The following is an 18,214-nucleotide window of genomic DNA, read 5'->3' on the forward strand; positions in this document are numbered from 1 at the left end:
CCAGCTCAAAGGCACACACGTAAGCACAGTACACATGTCTGCATGCACACACCCACACACCCACACACACACACACACACACACACACACACAGACACACAGACACACTGACAGAACTGACTACGGCTTTGGGCTTCTCTACCTCGACGATACACAAACTTAATAAAGAAAGAAAGAGAAAAGATTGACCACCGAACACCCGTGTTTCCAAAACTACATTCACTCAGAAGGGGGAGAAGGACAGTTCTTCACAAGACTCACACAAAATACCAAGACTCACAAATTACACTTCTAATACACTCTGGTACGGATTAAGACTCCCAGTGAAAAGTCACAAATTTGCACACACACATGCACACGCACATACACACGCACACACGCCCGCACACACACACACAAACAAAACAAACAAGTTGAAAGTACAAGGGCTAATTAGTGGACACATTTAAAATTAGCATAAAAGTGTTTGTTTTTTTTGGTCTCTACTCTGCATCGATCACACATGAATTATGACAATGAAACCTAAGTGAGTGATAAACTTAATGAAAAAAAAAAAAAAAAACAGGCAAGCAGTTTAACATGTAAATGAAATAAACAATTTCATACGTGTATATATATATATATATATATATACACATACACAATGCACAGATTATATCAAACACAGCAATATTATTTCCTGAAATAAATATTTATCTTGTAGCAATAGCATATTTAGATCTTAATTAAGAAAGTAAAATCATATGTGCCCTAAATATTAGTGTATGCCTAACAAAACAGACAAAGGAATGACGCTCCTCACAATGACTGTTCCTTACAGAGGCCTGGTGGACACACACACTCACACACACTCACACACACACACACACACACACACACACACACACACACACACACACACCTGTGCAAAAATACCCAGCCACATCAGGCATGACCACGACTCAATCTAACAGCCCCAGCATGCACTGCACTGCTGTCCCTAGAACCTCAAAACCTCACAATAACTCACTCTGCTCCTTTTCTCTTTTTTTCCTCTCATCCTCTGTGAATCATTTTTGTATCTCTCTCATTTAAACCATAAAGAACACTCAAGCTGTTTCTGGATACACCTGTGACAATATTAAATGTAATAACAATTAAATTTTTTGGCTTATATATATATATATATATATATATATATATATATATATATATAAATGTAAAAGATACCTGAATTCTGCAATGGATATTTAACAGAAATGTTATAATTATTATCGATCTGTATGTTTTAAAATTGTATTTGAAAAAAAAAAAGGCTTCAAGAAAAGCAGTCAAAATAAGGTGTAATACAGAGTATATCCAGCTAATTTAATGATTATTTTCCTTACTTATATGAATGAAAATGAAAAAATCAAACAGAACACGATCAGGATGAACCAAACACGTAGTCACTGAAGAGACACATTGTGCTGTCAGACCAGAAAATCCATTCATAAGGTTTAGCTTTATGAATTAAATCAACCCTCTTGAGCTTTCAGAATCATGTTAAGGAGTACAAGGGATGGTTGAGAACAAAAGAGGATGCTAAATTTCCCAAACCGAGCCCCACCATCAAACAATAGGGTGAACAGGGTAAACCCTCGGTGAGGCCCCTGAAAGGGAAACCTGTGGATGTGTAGTTGGGGGGGACGTTTTAAGGTGTAGTCCCCTCCTCCTGCAGTTACACTTCATGTCCAGCAGAGGGAGCCTTAACATCGGTCACACAGCACTGGTGAAGATAAGATCTTGGTGAGGGCCTCCTCCACCACCAGCCTCTGGAGTAATGCCCTTCAGGAGTCGCTGGAGGAAAACAGGCAAAAAAGAGACATGAGGTGGACAGATATTTGGGTGCATATGAGATATGGAACTCGTAAGGTTTCTGATGTGTGAACAGTGTCAGAATGATCAATAATGTTAGAGCAGTGGACGAGACTACACCTCAGAGAGTTTTGTCTGCCACTTCCAGGCCAGCCCAGTCTCTCCAGTTTGAATCGCAGTAACTTGGTAAGAGTGTTTCTCATTTTTGGTACGCAGGAATAATTAACTTAATTTTGTTTTCCAAATAACATGTGATACCTCCACTGAATTTCTGCTGTCAGACTACACAACTCATGCCAAGGGTAAGCTCATTGGAACTCATTATAGTCCAACATATAAAGTTGCATTAAATTTGCAAATTGTACTAGATAAGAGCCTTGGTCTCTTGAAAAATGATTACCTCATGTCTGAAACAATAGGTCTAAGATCAACTATTCCATTACAAACCAAACACCTGGACATCCAAACTCCAACTGCGTCTACAGTCCTCATTCTACAGTCTATGGCTCCTTGGTCAAACCACCACAGCACAGGCTGTTCTGTTCAACCGCGGTCTCTCTGACCTCAGCTCTGCATGTCTGAGCTCGGTCTGCGGCCTCCGCTCGCCAAAAGAACAGCCCTGAGGCTGACAAACATAGCCACGGTGTTGACACCAGCTCTCAGCGCCATTGTGTCGTTAGCGCAGGAGCAAACACGTGAGCGTTAGCGACTGACAGCTGCATCAAAAGCAGCGAAGAGGAGGAAGGCATGGTAATGGTTCCTAAAGACCGTTTGATGTCCTCACTTGTCAAACAGGGGCCAGCTGCCAACATGAGTGTACTCACGTGCCCCTTCTGAGGACCTCGTCTGTGTTTGTCTCTGAGTGACAAGTTTTGTGTTGGCGTGTGTTATATAATACCTGATATAGACCTTGGCAACGTATACTCCCTTGTCTGGCCTCAGGTGCACGGAGTGTGCACCATTAAACTCACCTGTTTAAAAGTTCCTTTGGTGGTGAGAAGGTGATAGACCATATAAGAAGGCACACAGATGAAGGAGGAAACTCCGATGCAGTAGCCCAACACGGTGGTCCAGGGTGGGTACTGGTAATCAAACAGCTTTACGTCAGGCGCGAAAGCCAGGAAACTGCCAATGATGAACTGGGCAAAAAGAGAAAAAAAGAACACATAAATCTTTAAGTCTTCTCTCAGGCCCCAAATTAATAATTTAACACAGTTAAAATTGCCTTTATAATGCATTCCCACATCTTTCACAAAGGTACTGAAATTAAGAGTGACTCTTAAGAGCGACACAGTTAAGGTTATTATGGGCAAAGACAACATAAAGCTTATTACGATCAGACAGGGTGTGTCTGTATATGACAGATGATGGAAGTCAACCACTCTCTCTTGACTTACCAGTAAGAAACAGGGGCAGATTGCTACCCAGCACACCTTCCAGAACAGACCCGGGGAGAATCCCAGCATCATCTGTACATCATTACAGAAACGAGTTGTGCCTGTTCACACAAACACACACACTCACACACACACACACACACACACACACACACACACACACAAACGAGCACACGCGCAAGTCAGAGTCGCGGCACGTGGCCGAAAACATGACTGAATGTGGTAAACTTTCTCCTAAATAAGTGAAAGGACTGGTAATTACCGTAAAACCAGGAAACAGCAATGACCTCCAGGAAGACCACGGTAATGACAGCAGGTCCTGTGGCGTACTCCTCAAACAGCTTCACCACATACGCTCCTCCCTGGAAACAGATGAGACATACAGGGCATAAGCATGTTCGTTTTATTGTCCTAACAAGGATTAATATGCTGCATGGAATGTTGGCCGTTTGATTCAATGATTACAAGCAATCAACCTAAAACCATGTTCAAGCATAATAATTTTGTTCCAGTCCGGTTTGGATATCGTTAATTTTGGCCCGAGAGCTATTTTCTATGGTTCCACTTTAAAACAAAAGGTATTTCTTACTGCTCTCCAACGGTCTGGCCTGACCCCAAATTGGCTGAGTCATTTGAATTTGTTTTCCGCTTATCTGTAAATCAACAGCTCTGGGTTTGTCATACAACACGAAATAAGTATACATGGAATGTGGGTTGCTAATAACTCACATAGGTGAGAGTGGAGAGTGCGCCAAGGTAACAGACACACACCAGGCCGAGCACAAACCACTCTCTCTTTCGAGCTAACAGATGAGGAAACTCGTCCAGGACGGCGGTGATCACCCCTTCCAAACCTGCAAACTAAAGACAACACCAGGCTATGAGCCACAGAGAGGAGAAAGATGAAGTTAAGAAGATCAAGTTAAGAAAATTAAATTAAAAAAAAAAACAGCCACCGCAGACTAACAGGTGATGTTAGGAGCGTTTGCTCACACACACAAAGGAAGCTACTGGTTGAGTGGCTAACAGAGTTTTAAAACAACTGTGCTTTTGACAGAGACAAGTATTGAGCTATGAGTCGAGGAAACAAAAATATGGAGATAATGTCATTATTATGTTGTGATAAGAGTCACTCCAGCTGAGAAACCATAGGAACAGAGGGAGAGCTGGTTTATGAGGTCAGGGATAGAACAAGAGGGGGAGGAGCAGCTGTCAATGAAATACAGCAAGGAGATCATATAATGGGAATGTTTACAATAAAGCCCCCTCATTTGCTGCTGATAAGCTGCACACACAAACATACACACACACACAGTCAACATGTTCTACAAGCGTTCATTAAGTCTCGTCTGCATTAATCACTGGTTGTTTACGAGAGTAAGGGCACAGAAAAGGCGGGGAGAGCGAGAGAGAGAGAGAGAGAGGGAGAGAGAGAGAGAGAGAGAGAGAGAGAGAGAGAGAGAGAGAGAGAGAGAAAGAGAGAGACTTTGAGTCCTGACTGACCGTGCTGTCTAGTCCCAGCATGATGATCATGAGGAAGAAGATGATGGCGAAGAAGGTGGCTGCAGGCATGTTGGCGATAGCTTCAGCATAAATGATGAAGAGAAGACTGGGGCCTGTGGAAAGAGACAGAGCTCTTCCTCATTGCAAGGTCAGACCATGTAAACCCCTCATACAACCACCGAAACTAAATGGCCAGTACAGGAGCGTCTCAATCAAACATTCAAATCAATTAAGTTTACAAATCATTGAAGTTAACAATTACACAATGGCTTGAGTGGTGACCATGGTGAGATCTCCAAAAGAGCCATTCTGGACAAATGCTCTGTGCATTACAATCTCATCTACAATGAAAAGCATTTATTGTCATCATTCTGGTACAGACACATAAGGTCTTGCAGTGCTCACCTGCATCCTTGGCCACTGTTTCTACTCCTTGGTGTCTCATCTCAGCCATGTAGCCCAGCACAGTGAAGATCACAAAGCCTGACAGAAAACTCGTCAGGCAGTTCACCGAACTGGTCACCAAGGCATCTCTGGATATGCAGAGAGAGAGAGAGAAAGAGGGGGAGAGACAGAGAGAGAGTGAGAAAGGGCAAAGAGGGAGAGGAAGTGGACATTGAAAAAGAAAGAATAACATTACACACATCAAACTTCAGTTCATTTTTTTTTAGTATCTGGGATTTGCAAATGCTGTTTTAACCAAATTCCTCTATCACGAAATATCTGAGCAAGGGCATGTGAGTGTGTCGCTCAGGATGGAGGCGGTAAAGGGGAAAAACAGCACGGCCGTACCAAGAAAGCCGTGAATCTGAAGACAAATAAACAAGACACTTTCCGGGACTCTTACTTGTAGCAGTTGTTGTTGAAGGGATTGTAACTAGCGAAGGCCAAAAGAACACCAAATCCTGGCCCCAGGGAGAAGAAAATCTGAGCAGCTGCATCTATCCAAACCTAAAATACAACAAGAGAAGGGACAGAGACACACACAAAAGTGAAAAGGAGAGAACACTGCAAAAAAAAACAACAACAAAAACCGCAGATATGATGCTTTGGGATGCAATGGAAATGACAGGGATACATTCCGTGACAGCACGTGTGATAGTGTAGTATTCTTACTGTGGTGGTGAGGAGCTTTTTCCAGTCAGGTTTCAGGTAGAAGACCACTCCTCTCCATGCTCCTGGCAGTGTAGCTCCTCTTACAAGTAAGATCACCAAGACTAAGTAGGGAAAGGTGGCTGTAACCCACACCACCTGTGACAACAATGACACACACACACACACACACACAAAAAAATCCAGACCGGTTAAAAAGCTCAGACTCAGTGGATTACAGCAGGTTACACTGATTATACAGAGCTCCCCAATTTCTTCCCGCCCCCTCACCTTTCCAGAGGTCTTGACCCCCTTCCAGATGCTGAAGTAGACTACGGTGAAGATGAAGAGAAGGCAGAGGGCTAGCTGCCAGCTAACTGCCCCAAGTTGGTGCAACCCTGGGGACAAGTGCACCTGAAGCACCTGCCGTCTGAGTGAAGAGGAGAAGAGGAGGGCGAGGAGAGGGAGAGAGAGAAAGAGAAGAATCAGAGGTAAGTGGTAGCAAAGCCAAAAAAGAAAAGTAAAAAAAAAAAAGTGAGAAAAGACAACGTTTTGGAGGATCCGAAGTAATTCTTTAGACGCTGTCGCGAGGAGGTGCTAAAGAGGGAGGAAAAAAGAATAAAACTGAGCAAAAGAGGACAAACGAGAGCGAGGAAGGACAGGAGGAGTGACGGGTGAGGGGATTAAGATCACATGGCAGACAGACAGATGTGGAAGAAAGATTTGTGTTGAAAACAGGAAATTCCAGCACCAGACAGAGACAAGAGGGGCTCTGCAGATCTCAGACCTGTAAACCTTGGCAACACCCCCCCCGCCCCAAAAAAAAATCTCCTCTTAAGCTGCAGAGATGCACAAGAGGTCCAGACATTTAAAACAGTGCTGACCTCTTCTCTGCTTCTCAGCAGATAAGACAACAACATTCCCTTTATATAGCAGAGGAGCACTGGAGAATACCATGAACCTATGCCTCAACCTATCACTAACCTTCTCTACATTTCATTTTTAATTTGCCTCGTATTTCCTGAACTCCTTCTTTAGGCCCGACCACTGAAGCTTCTCTCTTGGTCAGTTCCTCAAACCAAGTTGCGCCTCCTGCCTAGGTTCAATCTCACTTACATGCACTTACGTATAGAACTCCTCAGCAGGAGATATAGAGGTGTTGGTCCAGGAGATGTTGCGGTCGGTGGACAGGTACCGAGTGCAGCTGACCGTGTTCCATGTGTTGTTGCAAGTCGTCCAGGGCAGTGTGGACTGGAAGGACGACAGGAGATAGTACAGAGCCCAGGCCATGATGGTATTGTAGTAAAATGCTATGTACAGTGCAATGATGCAGATAGCAAAGCCAATACCTGAAAAAGGAAAAGGACCAAAGAGAAATTAACATCTCACTCAACTCATTCAAAGCTGTCCTCCATTTCAAGCCCCTTTCAGTTAAATTAAAAAAAAAAAATGTCCGATGACATTTAAAACAAGTCGGATTTACATAAAAATGCAGTTTCTTTTCTTCGCGGTTGGCATTTTAAAGGTAAATGTGACAATTTCCATAACAGAGACTTGAGTGTGTTACAGCTATCAACAAAGCCAGGTAATGGCATTCGAGAGAAGTTGGTGAAGGGGTTGAAGAGATTGAATTATCTGTCTTTTACCACCCCTCATGCCTTCTCTGATCTGTTCTTACCCTTGAAGATGGGGCAAATGTGCCTCCAAATGGAGATACAGCCACTGCGGTGGAACTGGCCTAGCGCTAGCTCCATGTAGAATAGTGGCACGCCCCCAAACACTGCCATCAACAGGTAGGGCAGAAGAAAGGCACCTACCGGGGGAATTTAGAGGAGAGAATAGGACAAACTGTAAGTGTAGAGTATTGTTTTAAACTTCAGATTGAACGTAAAATCATTAAAGATCATAAGATCTTTAGAAGATTGCTGTTTATGCTGAAGATTCAATGAAAACATCCAGTGCATTGCCTTGTCCTTATTTCACACTTATAAACTCAATAACTGTTGAAAGCGGTAAATGAGTTTCAGTTACGTTGGGGAGAGAGAAAGAGAGAGAGAGAGAGACATGAGTAACTTTACAAAATGATAAAATACACCTTCACATATTACAAGCCAAGAGTAACAAAGAAGGAAAAAAAATGTCCCTCCAGTTCAGACAGGCCCCTGTCTTTGAAATTATTTGTATGCTTTTGACATGAAAGCAAAGACAGCAGTTGATTGAGTGGCTCCAAGTTATTAGACAATAACCATACAATTAATGGTTCTTCTTGTGAACAGAATAGCTCCTCACTCTATCTCTCTCTCTCTTTCTCTCTCTCTCTCTTCTCTCTCTCTCTCTCGCTCTCACACACACACACACACACTCCCCTCATATGGTGGAACAGGAAATTACAAAGATTTTATTATTGCAAATTCAATGAAAGCAGTCTGCCGCTTGTTTGTAACAGGGAGATCTGTGCGGTACAAAGTTCAAGGAACAACAGAAGAGCTCCCACACATACACAAACTCGGTCGGTTTGTTCGTTTTGGATTTGAGTAAAGAAGACTTAATTGATCTTGTCACTTATGTGTATTTGACAGTTGCCAGGATCATTAGACAGCCAGATGTGGGAAATGGTTTGTTTGTTTTTTTCCCTCTTTTTCTTTTGTGGTTGTGCCACTGGTTTTTATTTGTTTTGGGTTTTTTTTTGTTTTTTTAATGTGTATATATATATTATCACAGACGACACTGTCAGATATGTCTTTGACATTAAAGTATTGCTTATCTCTAGCAGCAGTGCCTTTACATATTAGTATTTTACACTTAGGCCACATTTTAGGCGTTTTTTTCCTCACCTCCTCCATTCTGATAGCAGATGTACGGGAAACGCCACACGTTGCCCAGGTCCACTGCGTATCCAATGACGGAGAGGAGAAAATCCATCTTCTTGCTCCAGGTTTCTCTGGGTGGATCCAGGCATGTCTGCTGGACCATCAGCGTCCTGAACGCTCCGGGAGTGTTCCCGTTGTCCCCCCCTCCCGTCCCTGCCTCCCTGGGGCTCTGCGGGGACGTGCTCGGGTAACCGTTGGAGACCTGGCCTGACCCCGAGTTGGCCTTCTGACCCTTCTCCGTGACGTTGTCGGCCATGAGCCGTCCGTTCTCCTGCGATTCTTCGTTTTTTTCTTTCTCCCACTCGTTCTCTCTATTCATCGTCGCCGGCTGTTTCATCTCCATATCCAATGGCTGCTGTTAGGGGTGCGACACTAGCTGCGATGGCTTACTTCTAGAACCGTCTGAGGGGCCGCCCATTAGGTGATACGGGGTATATGGGAGGAAGGTTTGGCACAAAAAGGGGAGCAGCAGGCAGTGTTGGACTAATGCAAAGAGGTGGTTACTCAAGACTGGCTCCTCAGTTGTCTTTAAAAACCCCAGGTGGAAAAATAGATTGTGCCAGGCTGTAGAACAAAGGGGAAAATGTGAGAACACGCTGGATACAATTCATGACATAAACGTAAGCCAATCCAGAATGTTCTACACTGGTCAGTTTTTAATTTTCTTTTTTTCTTTTTCTTTTTTTTTTTAACAGAAAACACTCTCTTCAATTATAGAGCACAGAGAGATTTCAAAGAACCCAGTTTTTTTTTTTTTTTTTTTCACAAATGAGATTTTAGAAGACCTGGTAACCTACAGCAACAGCCCCCGATCACGTGGAGTTAAAACTGTAAAATACTGAGCAAAATCTGTACAGGCCTCAGCAAAATTGTTCCTGGGGGATTTGCCAGAACGCTGTTATTTATTTTCTTTCTCCTTGACATTGTTGGTGTTGCTGCTGTAACTACAATGCAAGACACTGGATTTTTTTCTGGTGTGTGCTCTTATAGAATGAACATGGAAAGAAAAACTGTTTTTCAAAAAAAAAAAAAAAAAGTTATATGGGGCAAAGGCTCGCCTTTCCAAACAGGCACCGACAAGACAAACGACAGAACCATTACACAAACTAAACACAGAGAAATTAATCGAATATTGAAAGAGATGAAAAGATTGAACATATCCTCCGCTCTATTGAAGATATCCTGAATAATGCTTCACTATGTGTCGACACCAGATTCTTCTTGTCCTAGCATCTTTTAACAAATGCATTGGCTTTATGCAGCTATTTCTTTCTTTACATTGTATGTTTGCTCAGAATGTGCGCTGAGACAAAAAAAAAATCTGTATATAGGCTATGTAAACATGATAAACAGCCTGAAGCCTGTTTGTAACAGCAAGAAGATTTGTATGGAAGAAAGTTCAGGGAACAACAGAAGATATCCCACACATACACAAACCCGGTCGGTTTGTTCGTTTTGGATTTGAGTAAAGAAGACTTAATTGATCTTGTCACTTATGTGTATCTGTCAGTTGCCAGGCTCATTAGACAGCCAGATGTGGGAAATGGTTTGTTTTTGCTTTCCTCTTTCTTTTGTGGTCGTGCCACTGTTTAGTCTGTAAATGTCATATTACAGATGAAATTGTCAGATACATGTTTCACATCGCAGTGCTCGCTGTAGCAGTAGTGATTTTAGATGTAGCGTAGATGTAACTCAGGCCACCTGTGCAACCAGAACAAACCGTTGATAAATGACGTGTGGTGGTGATCAATATTTTGGAATCTTATTCCATAATTGAAGAGATCACATTAGAGCACAGTTTTGGCATAGCTACAGATTAACATCGACATACGTCACTTTCATTTTGTACAATTAATTTTTGTAATATTTGTGTAAAACTACTGACACTGTAGGTTATGGCGATAAACTATCCAAAAATTAAACTGGTATTTAATACACTTTGGTGATGGGTTTCGGGTACATTCGACAATTGGTGGCCTTCTCTCTTCCACCTCAGTGTGAACGGTAAGTGAAACTGGTGAAACTGAGAATCTGAAACTACGTAGATTTTCGTCAAATATGTTATCAATTATCTCTCCTAAAAAAATCTTTGGAAGAATTTACAGCCTAAAATCCTACACAGATTGCTCAGTGTCTCAAAGCGAGATTTAGATAGCATACTAATTTTGTTACATGAATGAGATTATTTTCCGTAGTTTTCTTTCAGATTATGTGCAATATAATGTGAAACATCCCCGTCTTTTACATTCCGTTTTTAAATGAAAAATCGAAATCGATTTCAGGCTGAGTACATTATCTTTTAAGTTTTCATGACATCTGGGCTTCTCAGTTTGTTTTGAACATGCCTACATATACATATAAGAAAAAACAAAGAACAAAACAAACAAACAAAAAAATACACGTAACTGAATGAAAACTTGTCGTTTTCCTGTTACTTTTTCTGCCCTAAACTGAATTGTGCCACGTTCCGTACGTGGCATCTGCCAAAAACAGTTAAATCATGTCGTGCAATGAGTAAAAAGGGTAAAAGTCGAAAGTATATTTAACAGTCCAGGAGCACTTCATGGCAATTTAATTCAAAATTATAGCCAACAGAACGATGAAGTCTTTCAGGTGTGCAGCTAATAAAGAGGAAAACTAAGTCTCAGCACTTTTTCAAATTTATGATGACAGCCAAAGCAACGTTTTTAAAAAGGAAAAGATCCATTTGGAAATAATTACGACCTGCTACCTCAGTCGTTAATAATCGTTTAGATTGACTGTTATTTATGGGGAAATGAATGTTTAATTCCACTGGAACGCGATTACGCCAATCAAGAATAATTACCTTTAAATGAACTCCGTAATTCCAAATGGTATCGGACAAAATGCTCTTATTCTCCGGTTGGAGTAAAGTCTATCAATTAGCCATACCCAGAAAGTGGAACTACAAAGAGTTGACGGGAAATGCCAGGTGACCTTTTTTTTTTTTTTTGCCTAGGGCATTCGTGCTTACTGAGAAATTTGTGAATCAAATTCGTGATGTTGTTATTATCTATCGGGAGACGACTATGTGCTTCCAGTTGTTTAACAGCGTGGAGATTGCATGAGTTTAAACAAACAGTGTTGCTAATATGAGACGATGCATCACTTGCTGTAAATACCCATACCATACACGAGAAACCAATTGCCTAAAGTTGTAAAAAATTTTAGAGACGTATTGGACAGCTTTAGCTTTATCTGTCAGCAACACTGACAGATTTGTAAGATCACTCTAATTTATTCACATAAAAAGAAAAAAAAAAAACCTTTCAGTTTCATCTTGGAGATCAAAACAGTGCACAATGTCAGTGTTACAGTGACAAAAGCCTGGACACTGCTAAGTATTAACTACTTTATCTCACTCAGACCTCTGCACCACCAGTGTCCCATGGACTCCATGACTATGATTACGGTTTAAATAAACTGCCATTATTACTTATTTATGTAGATCACTAATTAAAAACATCCAGTGGAGGCTGTTACTTTGTTCATAAAAAAGTTTTTATAAACATAGTAATCAACCCTTAAATAGTGAACCTTACACAGGGGATCACGAAGTGTAAAACATCAGGAGTCATGTAGAATTCTCATACAACACATACAGTCTCTCTGTCTCTCTCTCTCTCTCTCTCTCTCACACACACACACACACACACACACACACAAACATACACGCACAACACACACATACACACACGGGCACGCACAAACATATGTATAAGCACACACACATACATGTATAGACCTGTTGAGGAAAAACCCATAGGCACCATGCAAAAGCTACCCTACCTTGCAGCTGTTTCGCAGTTCTGCAGGGGTCTGTGGCAGGGTGGTACTCACCAACGTCCCTGTGTGTTGAGCGCTAAAGACACACCCCCTTCACCCCTGCTCTCTCTCTCTCTCTCTCTCTCTCTCTCTCTCTCTTTCTTTTGCTGCTTCTCCCTCTCTCCTTCACACATGCAAACCGTCCACCTTCCTTGATGGCTGTTTAATATAGTCCAGTTTTCACATGAACTAATGCACAGGTGGATCCTCAGAACTCTTGTTTTGCTATTCTCTTTAATTGCCCTTTTCTAATCTCTGCATGTTTCCTTTCCGTTACAGATGACCTGCCCTATTTTAATCCAGTACATTTTAGTTTGCCAAATAATGGGGGACCATGCATGGAATTTGGAAGTGGTGTACATTTTCGTTATATCTAAAGGCAGAATTGGTTGCAGAACAGCCACTGCCTGGATTGAACCCTACACCTTCTACATCAATGAATATTTCCATTTCTTGTCACTCAGCGTCTGACCCACCTGTACCTGTCTCGATGTGATCAAATGAGGAATTACCTGTATTCACAAGAGCCAGTAATGATATTATAGTTATTTCAATTACCTTCACATTTCAGAGGCGGAAAAACAAATCAACTTTGTTTTGGTAAGGGAGGGACAGGAATATCCACTTTATGAAAAAAAAAAAACCCAAAAAACAACTCAGATCTCAGTTAGCAGCTGGTTGCCCTTGTGCTTAGAAACACAAATAGGAATTAAAGTAACTAAAAATGCATGTAAAGGTTTGGCAACAATAACAGTGTTTCATTAAAAGCATGCATACTTGAACCCAGAAAGTCTTTAAAGAACATACAACAACTATACACATGACTTGTTGACTGAAAACACAACAAAGGAATATCACGTTTGGCTATCGTGCTGTATCTGGGCGAGAAATGAGTTGTGGTTTTGTGCCATAGAAATAATTATAAGTCAGGCGTTTTCATCACTCAAAAATATTTCAACAAAAAGTATGAAAACAGGAAATAATTCCAGACTTGAAGAAAAACACTGTCACTCTTCATATCTAATAATAACAAACCACGATATGGCAAGGGCTGGCTTGACAAAGAGGAATAGTTCTTATCCTGAGGGAAGTTGACACCCAACAAACACGCACTACACATGCACTACACACACATATACACACACGCATGCACATGCATACACACACACACACACACACACACACGCCAGGGCCGGCGCCAAGGGGGGGGGCAAAAGCGGGCACTGCCCCCTCAGTTTTAACTGTACCCTAATCACAATGTACACGTTCGCCCCCTTGCAAATCTCAAATGCCCCCTCACAGTCACTGCACCCTGCAGCCGGTCCTGACGCATACACACACACATCCAGAGCAAACAAAAGCAACTTCCACATGCCACTCATCAGTCAGGCAGAGTAGTGAAAACAGTAAGCATAACAAATTGTGAATAATTTTTCACAGACTTTAGAAATGAACATTCTGGAGTCAGATACAAAACAGTGCTTTGTCAGATATGGTTACGGTTAAGGTTTTGACTCCGTTTCTGACCATGTGTTTGAAAAAGAATGAAAAAAAAAATCCCTGCAACCCACTATGAAAAGACTTAAACTCAAACACACTATGTAAACCTAAAGAAAACCCAAAAGCCAACGAATGAAACACAAGACATCCTGCTGCTAGGGTGACCTATGTCTGCAGGGAGGTCTGGCCACGGTACAGTTTGCTTAGACGTCACCCAAACCAAACCAGCCAAGAAGTCATTCCCTGGCTGTGATAAAAACAGTTCCACTAAGAAAAAAAAAAGGTTATCCTCTATTTGTTTTAAATAGCTTGATCACATTCAGGACCTAATATATGGTGAAAGTAACTTTCAGTATCAAATTATTGTGGGTAAGGCATGAATGAGTTGATTTGATCCTGACAGGGAAGAAATATGACTTGATTTGGCTTAGACATTAATCTCTGACCTTTGAGACATGTTGTTGTAAGCGTATTTCAGCAGCTGGTCAGAGAGGCAGGGGGTGATGAGGATGAAAAGAGAGAGAGAGAAAGGAGGGGGGGGGGGGGGTCGGGACGAGAGAATAGTAAGGAGAACAGGCATCTTGATGAATGACAGAGTTCACATAGAGTGCTAGAAGAATGAAGAGGTGGAGGAAATAAGAGATTAAATCTCTCTGATGGCTGTCAGCAGAAAAAGAGTCCGTGGCTTTTACGCTGGTAATTTAAAGAGTGTCAAAAGATCTAATTCACCTTTACTGGAAAGTTCCCCTCTTGAACTTGTCTCTGTTTAATGGCATAGAGAGTCTCACCCTGCACTTTTCTAAAAGCTCAGTTCTCCGACGGCCGCGTCATGTGGTCGGAGCGTACAGATGGGGGAGACAGTGCCCTCTGGTATGCCAAATGGAACAACAGCTTAGCTGTCATGTCAAATAATAGCTTTAGCAAGAAACCCAGGCTGGGATTAGGAGTGATCTTTTTTTGTCTTATAAACACAGAACAACAACAACGACGACAACAAACTGCCACTGTTTTATGTTAGGGTCAAATCAGCACAAATCATGAGAAAGTAACAGCATAACCCACGACTTGCGTTGTGTATTTAAAGATGAACAATGGTTGTGTATTTCAAGAGTTGTGAAATTGCTTCAGCTGAGTTATCAGTTTTAGGGAAAAGTAGGTTTGTACTTTATCATAACTAAGCACATCTTTGCTTTTTGTTTTTTTAATTTGTTCCTCATCTAAGTGCCCGTGCAGTGCATGAGCAGAGCAAACACAGTTCAAGTACTTAAGAACTCTTAAATTCGACAGATCAGAGTTGAGAACAGATTAGCATCAAGGACCGAGGTCTTTCTTACCTTCGCAGTTCTGGAGGCAGCTCTGAAGTCCATTGTAAAACAATTCTCTTGGATTTCATTATCCCCATCAAGGCCAGAGTCAAAAGAGACATGTACAAAACATACACAAACTCACATGTTGCTTTCCTTAACTTTCATTTCTTACACACCAGGACATATGCTCTCTTTTTCTCTCTCTCACAACACACACACACGCGCGCTTAGAGCATTTACGGCTCTGAGAACATTTAGAGAGACAGAGTTCCATTCCTCTAAGCTCCAGAATCGTTTTCCTCTCCTGCTTGGCGGCTGTGATCAAACACAGTCTCTCCCAAGCTATCTGCCTCAGGCAGTTCTGTTGACTATGATGACCTGCGTGTATTTGGGTGTGTAAATCTGTGAGCAAGGTATGATGTCGCAGCTAGACTTAATATATGCTGAAAGCCTTTTCTTCAAAACCTCACACAATCAAATCGCACAAAGCATTGTTTCTTCCTCTCTTAACAAACAAACAAACAAACAAACTCACTCACACGCACACACACTCATTTAAATGATGTACTCACACAGTCGTTCTCTCTTACACACAAAACATCAGTCTCTCTCTCTCTCTCTCTTTCTCTCTCATGCACACATACAGACACACATGCTTTGTAGGGAGCTATGAGTCGTTCCAATCTGTCTCAGCTACTAGGTTAATCCCTACCAAGCACGGCAAGCAGAGAGGAGAGAGAGGGGGAGGAGAGAGTGATGCAGAGTTTAAAATAGGTAAACAGTTCATTCTCTAATGGAGATTTTAGAGGTTAGAATAAGACACTCCATCATCAGCAATTAACTGTGTTCTCAAATAGCTTTTTGATAAGTAGCTGAACCCAAACAAGACCAGGTATTCTGGGAACCAAAGCCTTGCATTGCATTACACGCAATGGTACATGTTTTTCTCTGTGAAGTTCAGCTGGAAAAAGTCAAGATCCCCTTTTCATTTAGCCATCAACAAAGCACTGCAAAGATGAAGTGTTCTTGGAAGTTCTTTGTGTTACGACAAGGGCCCAAAGGTACACTTGCTCTGCATTCATGGCCAACAAAAAGCCACTTTGCCTCCGAGTCCCTTAAAGCCCTCTCAAAAGAACTCGATCCCGAACTCCCGTAGCATTTTACGGTCATTTTCCCTTCAATCGGACCCTCTGTGTCGTTCAAACACACACAAATTGAACGTAAACTTCATATCAGTCTGAACAACTTCATTTCGCATTGCTTCTAACAACCCACCACCCACACACACACACACAAACACATATATCACCACCACCATCCGCTCCAGTCCACTAAGTGTTCCAGTGAAGGGGAGGGGTTGTTGTTTTTACCTCTTCTTTTTTTAGTATGAGTAAGTGGGGAGTTCTCCATTTGCGGTTTCAATGGTTGCTCTAATGTGTGTTGACAAATTGAACCACGCCAGGCTCTGAGGACATCTCTCATTTGAGTTCTGGGAGGAGGTCATAGCCAAAACATTAAAGAGTGAGCAGTGTTGAAATGCACCAAGCACCAAATCAGACGATCTCGCTTTTAACATACTCCTGTCTTCACAACACAAAGGAATTTCCTGCAACCCAAAGTTTAATTTTTTTTAAATTCCACAAGGGCTGTGATTTTTCTAGCCCCGGGGGTCAAATAACTCCAAAATGAGTATTCCATGTGAAATGAAGGCGCTTCAGATCAAAAAACGAAAAGAGGGATAGATTTTGTCCATCTCCATCACTAACCTTGATGAGCCCTGGGGAAATATAAAGGCTGTCATTCCATTGCCCAGTAGTGCTCTGCTCCCAGACTTTTCTGGAAAACTGAATTATTACCTCTACCTTTGTTTCATGGGAAATCCTGATGGGCTGTGATGATTTATCTAATAGTGTGTCTAATAGTTCTTCATTCTCCACCTCTCCTGATGTGTCCATGCCAAGAAAGGTAACTCAACACTGTTTGCTAACAGTTTAAGTTTTGAAGAGCAGGTAATGAAAATAGTATACATCGAGAACCAGAAAGATCGGAATGACAAATGAGCCTTTTTAAACCCTGCCATGCCTTCAGGACCTCATCATTAATACAGTTCAGTAAAATTCCCTAATTCACAGCGAGTCAACCTTAAATTTGGCATCTGTTTCTATTAAACACCCTACGACACAAGTTGGAACAACAGTTCACACACATGTTTACCAGGGGGAAATCAATCCGTACTTAGCTGGAAAAACAGGATTCCAGAGTTGTTCAAGGGAAACACTGGCCTTCTGATTCGTGTGATATACATTCAGCGGTTAGTGCATTAGGAGCGCTGCCCTGTTTCACTTCCACAGCTAGTGAGTCATTTGGCTGTGGAAGGCAAGCAGACAGGCACCAAGCGTTCCGGTGACTACGACAATAGGCAAAACTGACCCCCTCTTTTGCACATAAGAGTGTGTAGGGTTTGCCAAGGGTGGTGCTGACGCAGAGGCAACAGCAGTGATGTAGTTGAAAACAGCTTGCTGTTGAGAACGGTCAAAAGTTACGTGCCAAAAGTCATATAAAGTAAGACGTAACTCACCTATGGGGTAAATAACCACACACAACAGCAGTGATGTGTGGAAAAGTCACCTGAGAACATTGAACTTGCTGGCCCTGAATGACTCCAGTAGCAATAGCCGCTATAGCAACAAATGACCATAGTGCGTTGCACTAACTCCTGTCAAACAAAAGGGGCTCAAGTCGAGATGGGATCACCATCACTGGATAACATTGCCTGATCTGACACATCACGGTCTCTGTCGTCTCCTGCTCCTATCAGAGTCAGGATCTAACGTGACCAGCACTTGTCTGCCCTACCTGACGT

General features: G+C 41.9%; 1 protein-coding gene across 1 annotated transcript; it reads right to left on the bottom strand.

The window, feature by feature from the left end:
* Positions 1-1,201: 1,201 nt before the first annotated feature.
* slc6a4a (solute carrier family 6 member 4a) lies at positions 1,202-12,615 on the bottom strand. The gene is made up of 14 exons (XM_030777109.1): positions 12,509-12,615; positions 8,663-9,262; positions 7,507-7,641; positions 6,955-7,177; positions 6,120-6,258; positions 5,853-5,987; positions 5,584-5,687; positions 5,142-5,269; positions 4,737-4,849; positions 3,963-4,094; positions 3,496-3,595; positions 3,234-3,334; positions 2,808-2,975; positions 1,202-1,818 (listed from the first exon to the last, which is right to left on the bottom strand). Exons 2-14 carry the CDS (start codon positions 9,039-9,041, stop codon positions 1,738-1,740), a joined length of 1,938 nt encoding a protein of 645 aa, XP_030632969.1. The 5' UTR covers positions 9,042-9,262; positions 12,509-12,615; the 3' UTR covers positions 1,202-1,737.
* Between the last annotated feature and the right edge of the window lie 5,599 nt (positions 12,616-18,214).

Source organism: Chanos chanos, chromosome 6 (assembly GCF_902362185.1).
Source record: "Chanos chanos chromosome 6, fChaCha1.1, whole genome shotgun sequence".
NCBI lineage: Eukaryota > Metazoa > Chordata > Actinopteri > Gonorynchiformes > Chanidae > Chanos > Chanos chanos.

Excerpts from the sequence above, each read along its gene's own strand:
- slc6a4a (XM_030777109.1), bottom strand. The coding sequence starts at position 9,041 with ATGGAGATGAAACAGCCGGCGACGATGAATAGAGAGAACGAGTGGGAG. Across the intron at positions 3,335-3,495 it reads TGCTGTTTCCTGGTTTTACG|GCACAACTCGTTTCTGTAAT; the intron begins GTAATTACCAGT and ends TTGTGTGAACAG. Across the intron at positions 2,976-3,233 it reads TCTGCCCCTGTTTCTTACTG|TTCATCATTGGCAGTTTCCT; the intron begins GTAAGTCAAGAG and ends CTTTTTGCCCAG.